This window comes from Orycteropus afer, unplaced genomic scaffold (genome assembly GCF_000298275.1).
Source record: "Orycteropus afer afer isolate SDZICR_OR568_19922 unplaced genomic scaffold, OryAfe1.0 scaffold00174, whole genome shotgun sequence".
Lineage (NCBI taxonomy): Eukaryota > Metazoa > Chordata > Mammalia > Tubulidentata > Orycteropodidae > Orycteropus > Orycteropus afer.
Window position 1 is genome coordinate 501,793 of NW_006921761.1, and position 12,340 is coordinate 514,132.

The following is a 12,340-nucleotide window of genomic DNA, read 5'->3' on the forward strand; positions in this document are numbered from 1 at the left end:
GTCATGTGGGGTCTTCAGCTCAGGTCTGGCCAGCTCCTAATCCTCTCCATCTACCCATGCTGCCTCTCAACCAACACAGCAGGCCTGTTGTGGTTCCTGGGTGTGCTAGTTGTGTGACATCTTGGCTGGGCAGCTGGATGTTGTATCCCCTGTGATGAGACGTAATCAACTCCATGGTGGAATCTACTGGAGCAGTTGAGTAGCTAGCCACCTTAGGGATGTGGTCTGCTTCCAGTATATAAAAAGCTCTGAGGAAGGTCTCCGCAGCTTTTGGCACTTGAATCCTGCATGTAGCCGAGTCGTTGTTCAGCAGCCTGCCATGTTGTCTGCTGATCTTGGAATTGTTAATGGACTTGAATTAGTAGCCTGCCGTGTGGTTTGATAATTTTGAGACTGTGCCATTTTATTTGTCAACCTTGGGTTTGTCAACCTCAGTAGTCAGCAGCTGAGTGAAGAGATGCCTTCAACTCCAGTGGGCCAGGAGCTAAGAGGCAGAGCTGAAGCCCAAGGTCAAGGGGCTTTCACCCAGCCCCTAGAGCTGGTACTTTGAACTTGGACTTCTAGCCTTCTAAATTCTAAGAGAATAAACTCTTGTTTTTTCAAGGCCCCCAATTGTGGTATTTTCTGTTAGAGCGGCACTAGAGGACCAAAACAGCAGGGCTCCCTTCCTTAAGAGCAGTAATAATGAGGACCTACAACGGCTGCATTGAATCCATTCCAACTCATGGTGACCCCCCCCATGTGTCACAGTAGAACTGGACTGCAGAGGGTCGTCAGTGGCTGATTCTTCTGAAACAGATCACCAGGCCTTTCTTCCAAGGTGCCTGTGGGTGGACTCCAACCTCCAACCTTCCAGTTAACAGCCAAGCGGGTTAACTATGTACCACTCAAGAGGCCTCAGTTGGCACCTGCACCTTTTCCTAAAACACACATGGCTGTGGACAACCAGCAGAGGAACGTGGAAAACGGCACACGGTGGTGGGACCAAGGACATGTTTCACAGTTCTTAGAATGTTGTAATAAACTAAATGACAAGGTATATTCTAATTGCCTGCTTTCTTGTCCCTGTTCCCCACTCAGCTGTGTCTACCATGTTCAGCACAGCACAGCCCAGGCCAGGCACACATGGTAGGGAGAGCCCAGGCCAGGCCAAGTGCACACGGGAGGAAGAACCCAGCCCAGGCCAGGTGCACACGGTAGGGAGAGCCCAGCCCAGGCCAGGTGCACACGGTAGGGAGTTAACAACCTGTGGCAGCAATGACATCCATCTTTTTAGTGGTATTTGTCAAGAAAAGTGAACATCTGTTTTTCCTCATTGTGCCCCAACCAGTTAAAACTGACCAAGGATTTTACCAAGATTTCTGCTCTTCACAGGGAGGGCTCCCTGGCTGCCCACCACAACCTCCAGGTTAGGAGGCTCTTATGCAGATGTGAGGCCCGGGTCTAGCTCAGTCCAGACCCTGGCTTCATGCCACACCCGCCTTCCACAGGACCCACCGCTTTCTGCTCTTCACAGGGAGGGCTCCCTGGCTGCCCACCATGACCTCCAGGTCAGGAGGCTCTTACGCAGAAGTGAGGCCCGGGTCTAGCTCAATCCAGACCCTGGCTTCATGCCACACCCGCCTTCCACAGGACCCACCGACGAGGCAGGAGTTGTGGTACTCGTCTGTCTGGCTCTGGTACTCCAGGATCTTCTTGCCAATGTTCTCCGCGCACTGCTCCAAGGTTTCATACATGCAGTCAGGCCTGGTGACTGGGCGCCTCTCTTTGCGGTAATATTCCTGCAAGAGAGGGTGGGACCCTCACCATGGAGTCTGGCCTACACTGCTGGCATGCCTCACCCTGCTCTTGTCTCCACACCTTGCCTCTGCTCACACTCCCAGGAGCCAGGTGCCACGGCCCACCCGCCTGTCACCCTGTGCCCTGGTGTGCCTGTCTCCTTCCCTGCTGGGCTCAAGCTCCTAGGGCCTGAGGCTGGACTTGTTCCTGCTGGCACATCCAATATCTGACATGCAGATGGTTCCCAAGAAATGTGTGGTGACTGAATAAATAAATGAATGAAGTTTCCAGGAAGAAAAACACCACACAGGATGACAGAGTCTGAGGAGTCATGGTGGTCAGGGGTGGGATCCCCGTTTCTCAGTGTTTCTGCTCAGCCACTGTCAGCAGAGTGCAGGAGGCAGAGCCAGCTGGGGAGGTATGGCCAGTAGCGTGCAGAGGATTGGCCAACCGGCCCTCACCTCTATGACGATCAGCAGCTGCTCATTGCTCTCCCACAGGAGGGTCAGGATGGTTCCTTTAAAATGCCTGCAAAACACATGAGGAGGATCCGGGGGACTGGACACACCATCATGGACAGAACCAAATAGGTCCCTTGCCAGCACTCAGCTGCAAAGTCAGAAGCAGAGTTGGACAATCTGATGCCCAAGGACGTTTCTACCTAAAATTTCTATTTGTCAAATTCGATGTCTCTAGTGTATGTAACTAGCTAGGTTTGAGCCCTGCCAAGCTGCATTGTGTTTTGGCTTCCCTTTGGCCTGTCTGATGCACAGCACTTCGTCACTCCCAGTCCCTGCTCACTCCTGCCCCAGGCAGTCCTTAGCAGAGAGCACAGTTCACCTTCCTCCTGGTCGCTGGCTGCTCGTTCTCAAATCCTGGCAGCGCCCCGGCCTGCCCTCCTAGTTCAGAAGCTCTCATGGTGCACTTCTGCCCTCCAGCGTCCCCACAGAGGATCTGGGAATGATTTGTGTGACTGACTAATTACCCCCCTCTCCCCCAGCCGACTGTAAAGCCCACAGGGACACCTTGGCACAGCCCTGCACCTGTCAGGGCCTTCGTATTTATTTAAAGAAGAAAGAATGTTTTATAGGAATATTAATAAAATGAATGGGACCAAACTGCCTTCCTCTGGAAACCCTGTCTCTTAGGCTGATTGCATGCTCTCCAGGGCCTCGTTTAGCACGTGTTCACAGAGTGGTGGACAGTCAGGTTCAGCATGTCAGCTATCAAAAGTAAGAGTGAAATGTGGGACAGGTGCCTCACACCTGGTGTGGCTCCAGGACAATGGGCTGTTTGTCTGTAAAGATACAGTGATGCGCTGACCGCTGTAAACACACATCACTGTCGGCCAAGCTTCTAAAATTGATACCCACCAGTTATTTGATCTTTTGATTTTAAAACTTATTGATTGTAATTAAAAAATTAGAAATATACTGAAAGATAAGGAGGAAAACTAATACCAGAAAAGTTAAGTATGTAGATGTTTTGTATATATTTGCCACCGGAGTGTAATAGGCACCCTACTGGGCATGGTTCACAGAATCCCACGGGTAAACACCAAGGGGTGAAAGGCGGGCAGGCAAGGGGCGCTGTGACTGTGGTATCCCTTAGTTGGGGGGGGGGGTGGATTTCCTTTATAGCTTTTGATATGTTTCCAACCCAAAACCAAACCAAACTCACTGCCATCAAGTCAGTTCTGACTCATAGCAACCCCTCCTCGGGCTTCCGAGGTCTATCTCTATGAAAGAAGATTGCCCAACCTTCCTTACGAGAAGTAGGTGATGGGTCAGTCACATGCTTTAGGCCCTGCACCACCAGAACTCCCAGTGATTGTCATTTGGTAAACTTGAAATTTTGCTTGTTTGCTTAAAATGAAGCCATATGAAGTGAAACAGATTTTGGTTCAATCACTGAAATTTAAAAGGGGAAAAAGAAGTGGGGCAAAAAAAAATAAAATTTTATAAAAACAAACCTCAAAGGAGGTGCTGCCTACCACCTGTGAAACACTTGACTTGGAAAATGTGGCATTTTGGTGAATGGTTTGTCACTCAAAAAATCCAGGAGATGGTGGAACCCCTGAGACCATGGCCCCTAGCTGCCCTTCAGGTCTGGAACTGAACCTACTCCTGTGGCTTCCAGCCAAACAACAGACAGGCATAAGAGCTGGACATTTACATCAGGTAGATATACTCCTTGGAGAGATCAATCATGGGAAAATAGAAGGGCTGTGTATGCACAGGGAGACAGCTCAGGGGGCAGGAGTGCACGGAGGGATGGACACAGGGAAGAGGTAACTATGGGGAGGAAGTGGGAAGGGAGCTGTTGCATTGTGGGAGATTGTGGTCAATGTCATGAGACAAAGTGCATGTGAGCTGCTGCATGGAAAGTGAATTTGCTCTGTAAACTTTCACCCAAATCACAATAAAATAAAATAAAATAAAAAAATTGAGGTGAAATGGCTGGAGACAAACTGATCTTGACCTTTAACTGTCTTCCCTTCCCTACCTCTGCCCCCGCTTTGTGCTCCACCCCTTCTCATTAGCCCCCTAGCTGAGCCCAGTTTAGGTGCCCCTTGACTAAAACAAGTTAAATGCAGTTAAAGGAAAAGCCATGGGACACTTACTGGGCTGGAGGCGGTGGCTTATCCCCGAGCACCTGGAACTTCTTGTCCATTCGGTTGTGCTTGGAGTGCCGGCCGACGCTGTGGGACAAAGGCAAGTCAGTGCCCTGGAGACGGAGGACAGACAGCAACCAGAGGGCAGCCTCAGGGGCCCCACCCCCACCCTGGATCGTGGAAGGGATGGGTCTGCTCATGGGGCAGCCTTTCTCCCTCCTGAGGCTGCACACTTCCAGATAATTCCATCCTCTTCAGTGGCTCGGAAGACATCCTACTGGTAAAGAAACTGTAAACTGATAAACCAAGCCGAGGCCACTGAGACGGCAGCGGGGCAGAGTCCCCTGGCCCAGAAATGTGCGAGAGAAGCGGCTGAGCCACACGCACGGTCGCTGCTTCAGCAAATGGAATGGATGCCCAGTGCCTTGTTAGGTGTGAACTTCCGACAAGCAACAGAGCCACGTTGTGTCCCAGATGAGGAGTGCCTGGGTGGCACAAGCACCAATGAGCTGAAGGGTTGTGTGGTAGTTAAATTTGTGTGTCAACTTGGCTGGGCCTGGTTGAGTGGCTGGGCAGCTGGTGGTGGTTATTCCCCATGATGAGACTGGCAATCAACTCCATGGTGGGATCTACCACAAGCAGTTGAGTAGCTGCCTTTGGGATATGGTCTGCTTCCTGCATATAAGGAGAAGCCTTGGGAATGATCTCTAGCTTAGGGCAAGCTTGGACCCCACATGTAGCCATGTCACTGTTCAGCAGCCTGCCATGCTCTGCTGACCTTGGGACTTACAGTGGACTTGAATTAATGGCCTGCCATGTGGTTTGGTAACATTGGGACTACGCCTTTTTACTTGTCAACCTTGGGCTTGTCAGTCTCAGCAGCCAGCAGCTGTCTGAGTGAAGAAAAGCCTCCAGCTTCAGTGGGCCGGGAGCAGGAGGCAGAGTTGAAGCCCAAGGCTGAGGGGCTTTCACCCAGCCCCTAGAGCCCACTTTGAACTTGGACTTAAAGTCTCCAAACTGTAAGAGAATAAACTCCTGTTTGTTACAGCCATCCCGTTTGTGGTATACTTCCTGTCAGAGTGGCACTAGGGAACCAGAACAGGTTGGCAATCTGACACCACTCAAAGGCATCTCGGAAGACAGGCCTGAAACCTGCTTCTGACAGGTCACTGCCTTGAAAATCCTGTGGAGCAGTTCTGTGCACACACGGGGTGGCCAGGAGTCAGAAACAACTCACTGGCAACCAAGAGCCACACAACAACTTGCCCAGTGTTGCACAGGGAGGTCTGTATTTTCTCCGGAACCCAATGTTTTCCAACCAAGCAGGAGTTTCTCTTGCTTTCACACAACCTCATATTAAACAACACTAACCATGGTGTGTAGAAGGCTCGGAAAGTTCAGTCGTGTGGCTCCTGGTACTCACCTTATGTAAAATCTATGTGCAGGGGTCAGCCAGCTGGAGGCCGGGCCGCATGTTAGACAGGCCCACACTCACAGAGCTATGAGTTGAGTGGTCCTGGTGGTAGCTCAGAAACAAAGCACACCACCAGGACATAGGACTCCTCCTGTGGGTTCTGTCATGTTACTCAAGGAGAACCGTCTGCTCCATGGCTCAGTGGTCCCTCTTTCTAACCATGAGGAGGTGTGGGAGTGTGACAGAGATTCAGAACATCAACTGTCACCACCGAACACCACTAAACCCCCAGACACCTTCCCCAGATGGGAGGCCTGCATGGAAGACCTCACTCCGCAGGAACAAGCTCAGGCCTAATAATGCTGTGTCGGCATCTCAGAGCCAGATCACAGGGACTGCGTTCTGAGAGCAGTCTGGGGAAGCAAGGAGGTCCTCTCTGGTTGAGGTCTGAGAAAGGGAGATCTCAGGACAGCTTTGGCTGGGGGAAGGGGCCCAGCCCAGTGTCCCTACCTCCCCACTGAAGTGGCACTGGCAGCAGACAAGGCCTTCTTCAGGGAGTTCTCCCTCCTGCGCCCAGGTCGTTTCAAGCCTTTGGGTGATGAGTACGCAGGACAAGAGCAGAAGACGGGCTGTGAGGAGGGGCCACGCGACGCCGCACTTCCCCACTTCCAGCTGCCCAGAGACCACCAGGCCCCTTGGCGTTACCTGTCTGAGATACATCTCTTTCACACAGATGGCCTGAGGCTTTTGTGTTGGGAATTCTGAAACCAAACAAAAGAACATAAGCTTTTCGGAAGTGCCTATGATACAACTCGGGGACAGGTGCTGGACTCCACCTTGGTTAGTCATCAGCACTATAAGTCGGTCCTTACGAGGAAAGTGACTCTTCATGAGATCAAGCCCCATGCCCGAGGGCAGAGGCTCTTGGGGTGGGGTTCCCATATAAACCCAGGGGTGTGAGACCTCACAGAGGGCCTCTGAAGGCTCAGGACTGTAAGCTACAATACAGGGCCCTGCTATGCACCCAGGGCCACTCACTGTAGGATCCTCTTGACCACCTCCACTACTGGGTCCTCAATCATGGACCTCCCCACACGGCTGGGCTGGGCAAAGGATTCTGGGGTGACCATGTCCACCTTGGCCTCTTCTTCAAGGACTTCTGATGACACCAAATGGTCACTCTCCACCTCTGGGTCAGTCACAATGTTGTCCTGTGGGCCAAGAGGAGAGGCAGTGTGTCTGAGGACCATTCTAAGAGCTGGGGAAGCAGGCAGGCCTGGATCCACTTCTCAGACCCATTCCATGCGTGCTGTGGCTGGAGAGAGGCCCTACCCTCTTTGAGTCTTCTTCTCTTCTAGGACATGGTGATGATCATCTCTCCCCTTAAAGTGGTGTTCCCTCATTCATTCACGTATGCATGAGTGACTCCAAAAATGTTTCCTGAACGTCTGCTCTTTGCAAGGTTCCATCCTGGGTCCTGGGGCCACAGTGGTGAAGAGGCCACACATGACTCTTACCCTCATGGAACTTAGACTCTAGTCAGGGGAAGACACTCACCATGCACTTATCCAAAGAAATGTTTGGTCAAAATTGTGATTGATGCTATGAAGAGATGTTCCAGCATCTTCTGTGAAATTAAAGTGAGACTAAAGATTGAAGGTCTGTGAGGCTATCCCCAAAGATATGCCAGGGCAGTGTTTTTGACCAAACAGATGAATGAATGAATGAATGAATGGATGAGTGACTGGCTAATTTCTCCATGAGTTGAGTCTCAGAGAAAGGGTCGAATTGGTGACCCACAATTAGCATTTAGTTATATTGTTCCCTATTTTACTCTGTGTCTGGTCTTCGTGATGAACTATAAGCCCTTCAAGGGAAAGACCCGTGCAAGACCCCTAGAATCTGACACAGTGATGGATGTGCAATGGATCTTAATGTTGGTTGCAGGAAAGCGTCTCCCAGTAGCAGGACTAGTTCTAAGCCTCACTGTGAGAGATAAGGAGTGGAGGGTGGCTAGCACAGAAGTTGAGGGACATCCCATTTACGCCACTGGCCCTGTGACCCTCCCCAGGAATCCACTGAGCACTTCCTGTGTGCAAAGCCTCAGTGAGTTGTGGGCATGGAGTGAGGGCCTTGTGGGCTCTGCCCTCTTGGGGTTTACGGTCTTGAAACAGGCAGCCCAGTGGTGCAGGGATGGGGGGCTTGGCTGCTCATGAGTGAGTGGCAAGGAAGAGACAGTGGGGTCAGCCTGAGAGTCAAGTGGCTGGGGTAAGCTGAGGTTCCTGACAAAGATGAGGAGGTACTGCCCAGGCAAGGGACTTTCTTGGAACCCCAAGCAGGAAGGTTGGGCAATCTACTTCCGTAGTGATACTGCCTCAGAAACCCAAGGAGGGGTCGCTATGAGTCAGGGCCGACTCGACGACACATAACAACAACAACAACAACATGATTCCATAGGCTATGGTTTCCAAGGCCTCCCAGTAGGCCTCTCTCCCCCTCAGCCCTGCTGAGCCCTGTAGGTCCCAGATCCCAGATCAACAGTCCTTACAGTGAACACCACTTGAGTCACAGTCACCAGATCCAGGTGGCAGTGCAGGTACCGAACTCTCTGGCTCATCTTTGCGATCCAACTTCGGACAAAGTTGAGGACGTCCTCTACGCTCACGGTCTAGTGATAACACAGAGAAGAAAGCCATGAGGATGCAGCCCATGAACATGGACAAGTCTGGGGTTCAAGTCCCAGCTGGCTCGCCTCCTTGCCATGGAGGCCCTTCATGTGCAGGGTGGGCCCTGGGGTTGGGGATGCTGGACTCGCTCTCTCAGGCACTGCGTAGGGTCAACAGACCCAGCGCTGACGTGGGCATTGGGCATTCAGTTCCTGGGCCTACAGGTTCATTTCTGGACGAATGATTTAGACTTGCTGGACTCGGCCTCCCCATCTGCAACATGGATTCATAAAACGTGTCTCTTCCAGCTAGGGTCTCTTTCACTTTAACGGTGTATGTTTATTGCTTTAGGAGGAAATGTTTGGCCCAAGACTGGCAAGGGCATGTTGGATGAGACTCCCACAGCCTTTCTGGAAGGCAACGTGGCTACTCCCATTATCAGGCCTAATGTGTTCCCCAGCCCTCCTTGGAGCAGTGGCCCCACAGACCATGGCCAGAGGTACACGCCCAAGGAGTATCCAAGTCCTTGTGGAGTACACACCTCCACCGAGTATCCAACACCTCGCTGATGTCTCCTAACCACCTGGTCTAATCACTACTCTGCAACGGTGTTGGACCAGTCTCCTCCATCAGCACAGGCCGGCTGGCACACAAGCTTATGCTCCCCTCACCTGGCTCCCTTGCACCCCATCTACACCCTGGCAGTATCTGGAGAGGGCAGGGCAGGGGGCAGTGAGAAAATCTGAGAGACAAAACGTTTCTACTTGGTGGGGCAGAGCTTTCCCTACAGAGCTGCTGGAAGGATCAAGTCAGATTAACCATTTGTCCTCTGCTTCCCAGTGGATGGGGGCTTCTAAGGGAGACCAGGAAAGTCAAGGGCAAAGTATGGAGACACACCTTCCCCTGCACATCCCCACTGCAGTGCAAGTGGCTTCAGTGAAGGCACAGACAGACGGGCAGAAATGGGTGACGTGGGTCAGACTGCTTCTGCTAGACACTGAGAATAACACCAGGACCATTCACTGTTTACTCTGTCCTCTGGGGATCATTTGAACTTTTTAACAGAAGCATGCACTACTTTGCAAGAAAGAGAAAAATCAATGTTCTTTCAGTTACAATAACCATAAAACCACAACTCAGAGTCACTGAAGTGGAAGAGGAGACAGTGCCGAGGAAGAAGCCTGTTGGGCTAGGGCCCTGGCACTCAGAGCGCCTGGCTAAGCATCTGAGGAAAGCCTGCTCAGAGTGGCCAGGGCCTGTGGAGTGGGGTCAGAGACAAGCACAAGTGGCCGAAGGACAAGCACAGAAGCATCCTGAGACCACAGTGCTGGTCAGGGATCTGGTGGGCACTTGTTGGTGTTGCTGTTGTCATGTGCCGTTGGGTCAGACCCGACTCATAGTGACCCCTCCTTGGGTTTCCGAGATGGTATCACTACGGAAGTAGATTGCCCAACCTTCCTTCCGAGGAGTGGCTGGTGGGTTGGAACTGCCAGCCTTCTGGTTAGCAGTCAAGAGCCTTAGGCACTATGCTACCAGAGCTCCTACAAAGAATCTTACTTCTCCCAAACTTTGCACTGATTCACTCTGTCCATGGTTTCTGCATAAAGAACAGAAGTAGCCAGCTTCTATGCTAAGATCTAAAGAATCCAATGAAAAGCCAGAGAGAAAGCAGGACGGATTCATGTAGGGCTGAAATCTGATCACAGCCAGGACACCTGGTCATAGGGGGAGGCAGAATGAGGTCAAAAGAAGCCACACTCAAGCCTCCATCTTCACTGGACACTACATGCTTGCCTGGGGCTGTTGGGGTGGGGAGTGGCTAGTTTTCCTTCTCTTTCTTGATTCCAGGGAAGGCTCCCAGGGCACCCTGGTGCTGGAGACATCCTAAACACATCCTGAAAAAAGATGTCAGGTCAATCTCAAGTTTATGGTCCTAGTATGATGCATCCTTGCAATTCACTGCCTGGCAATGACTTAGCACTTACATTTTTCTCTCTCGAGCTGCGACAGGTTTCTATCTTGCTTTTCAGTTGCTCCAGAGAAGAATTTAATTCATCTGCTTGCAAGTTGGATTTTGCCACCTAGAAAACCAGAGGTTTGAGATGTTGTTTCTAGAATACATGTTTTGATAAAGAAAAATGTGTTTAGCAAAGCATGTTAACTGAGAAATGGATTAAGCACTGGAAAATGAAATTAGAGGGAACAACTTTTTTTTTGGAAAAGAATTTTTGAGAATGGAAACAAAGTTAAAAACAATACTTGAGATTTATTATTCGGTGAAGGAAAGCTTTTGGGACCTGCATTTGCTGATGTTGCATGATTAAAAATGAAAAAACACTGCTGCAAACATCCATTAATAATTGAAACAAATGAGGAATGTACAAAGTATGAATCTAGGAAAACTGGAAGCCAAGAAAAATAAAATGAAATACATAAAGATCAATATCCTAGGCTTTAGTGAGCTGAAATGGATTGGTATTGGCCATTTTAAATTAGACAATCACGTGGTCTACTATGCTGGGAATGACAAATTGAAGAGGAATGGTATTGCATTCATCATAAAAAGTACATTTCAACATCTATGCTGAAATACTACACTGTCAATGATAGGATGATATTCATATGCCTACAAAGAGCAGTTAATATGACTATTCAAATTTACACACCAAACACTAATGCCAAAGATGAAGAAATTAAATATCTTTACCAACTTCTGCAGCATGAAATTAATCAAAAATGCAATCGAGATGCATTGGTGATTGGAATGCACAAGTTGGAAACCAAGGATTAGTAGCCTGGCCATCGCCTTGGCTTCCTTCTGCTCCCCTCTCTCCAATGCACCCCACGCCCTGTCCATCCCACCACCACTCAGCTCTGGGGCTGGAGCTCTCCCTGCCAGTATCCTCGTCTGGGCCACATCCTCTCTGCCTCAGCCTCCTCACCCTTTGCCTCCATTCCCACCAACCTCCTGTCTATTCTACCCCCAAGCAGCCTAGCTTCCCTCCTCAAATGCAGCCCTGAGCAAATGGCCCCACTGCCCAGACATCAGCACCAGCACTAGGAGCCCATGCACAGGCTCTACAGAGCAGCCCAGCCCCTCTCCAGCCTCAGGGATCCTGCCTTCTCTCCTCTTGGTTCCAGTTCCTCTGGGTTTCCTTCATGATTTCTCCAGAACACCCTGCCCCTCTCTCCCCTGCCTGCCCAGCTCCCACCTCTCCCTCAAGCCTGGTTTCAGCATCACTTTCCTGGCCCAGGTTCAGTCATGTCCTCCAGCCCCACTTTTGGGGCACAGATGGCATGTCTGTGCTAAAGGCCATAGTTAGACCTAGGTTCAAAGTCTAGCTCCACTACTGAAGAGCTCTGTCCTGCCCAAATCACTTCTTGGCACTGTCTCAGTTTCCTCATCTCTAAAATGGGGACATAAACAGTACCTGCCCCAGTACTTGGGAGGACTAAAAGAGCCCATCACAACACACTTCTTAAGACTTCCAGTAAGATGGAGGTATAGGCAGACAAGCAACACAGACCCTCTTCAACAAAGAAAAGAAAAACCAATTGACAGAGATACAGAAGATAATCCTGGAACCCTGAGCTTTGAAAGGAACTATACAGAAGTGGATTAGGCACCAACCAGTGGAAAAACCTAAACGAAAACAGTGAGTACAGAGACAGTCGGAGCTGTGGACTGTCAGCTACTCTGATGGGACCAACAGCCTGAATATTTCCAAGTGGTGTCGGGACCTGAGAATTGACTAAAAGATCAGCCCTGGTCACCAAGGGCTGCAGGAACGACTGCGCTGGTGGCCTATGACTAGGAAGGGAAACAGCAAGGAGGGAGACGACCTGAGCTGTGGACTTTCTGCTGTC

At 50.6% G+C, this 12,340-nt stretch overlaps 1 protein-coding gene across 1 annotated transcript in view; it reads right to left on the reverse strand.

Moving 5' to 3' along the window:
- Positions 1-12,340, reverse strand: part of CCDC180 (coiled-coil domain containing 180) — a 64,486-nt gene that overhangs the window by 13,778 nt on the left and 38,368 nt on the right. The window contains 8 exon segments of the mRNA XM_007946991.2: positions 1,640-1,781; positions 2,241-2,307; positions 4,403-4,480; positions 6,318-6,471; positions 6,474-6,568; positions 6,846-7,018; positions 8,356-8,475; positions 10,459-10,554. Of these exon segments, the coding sequence (XP_007945182.2) occupies positions 1,640-1,781; positions 2,241-2,307; positions 4,403-4,480; positions 6,318-6,471; positions 6,474-6,568; positions 6,846-7,018; positions 8,356-8,475; positions 10,459-10,554 (925 nt within the window).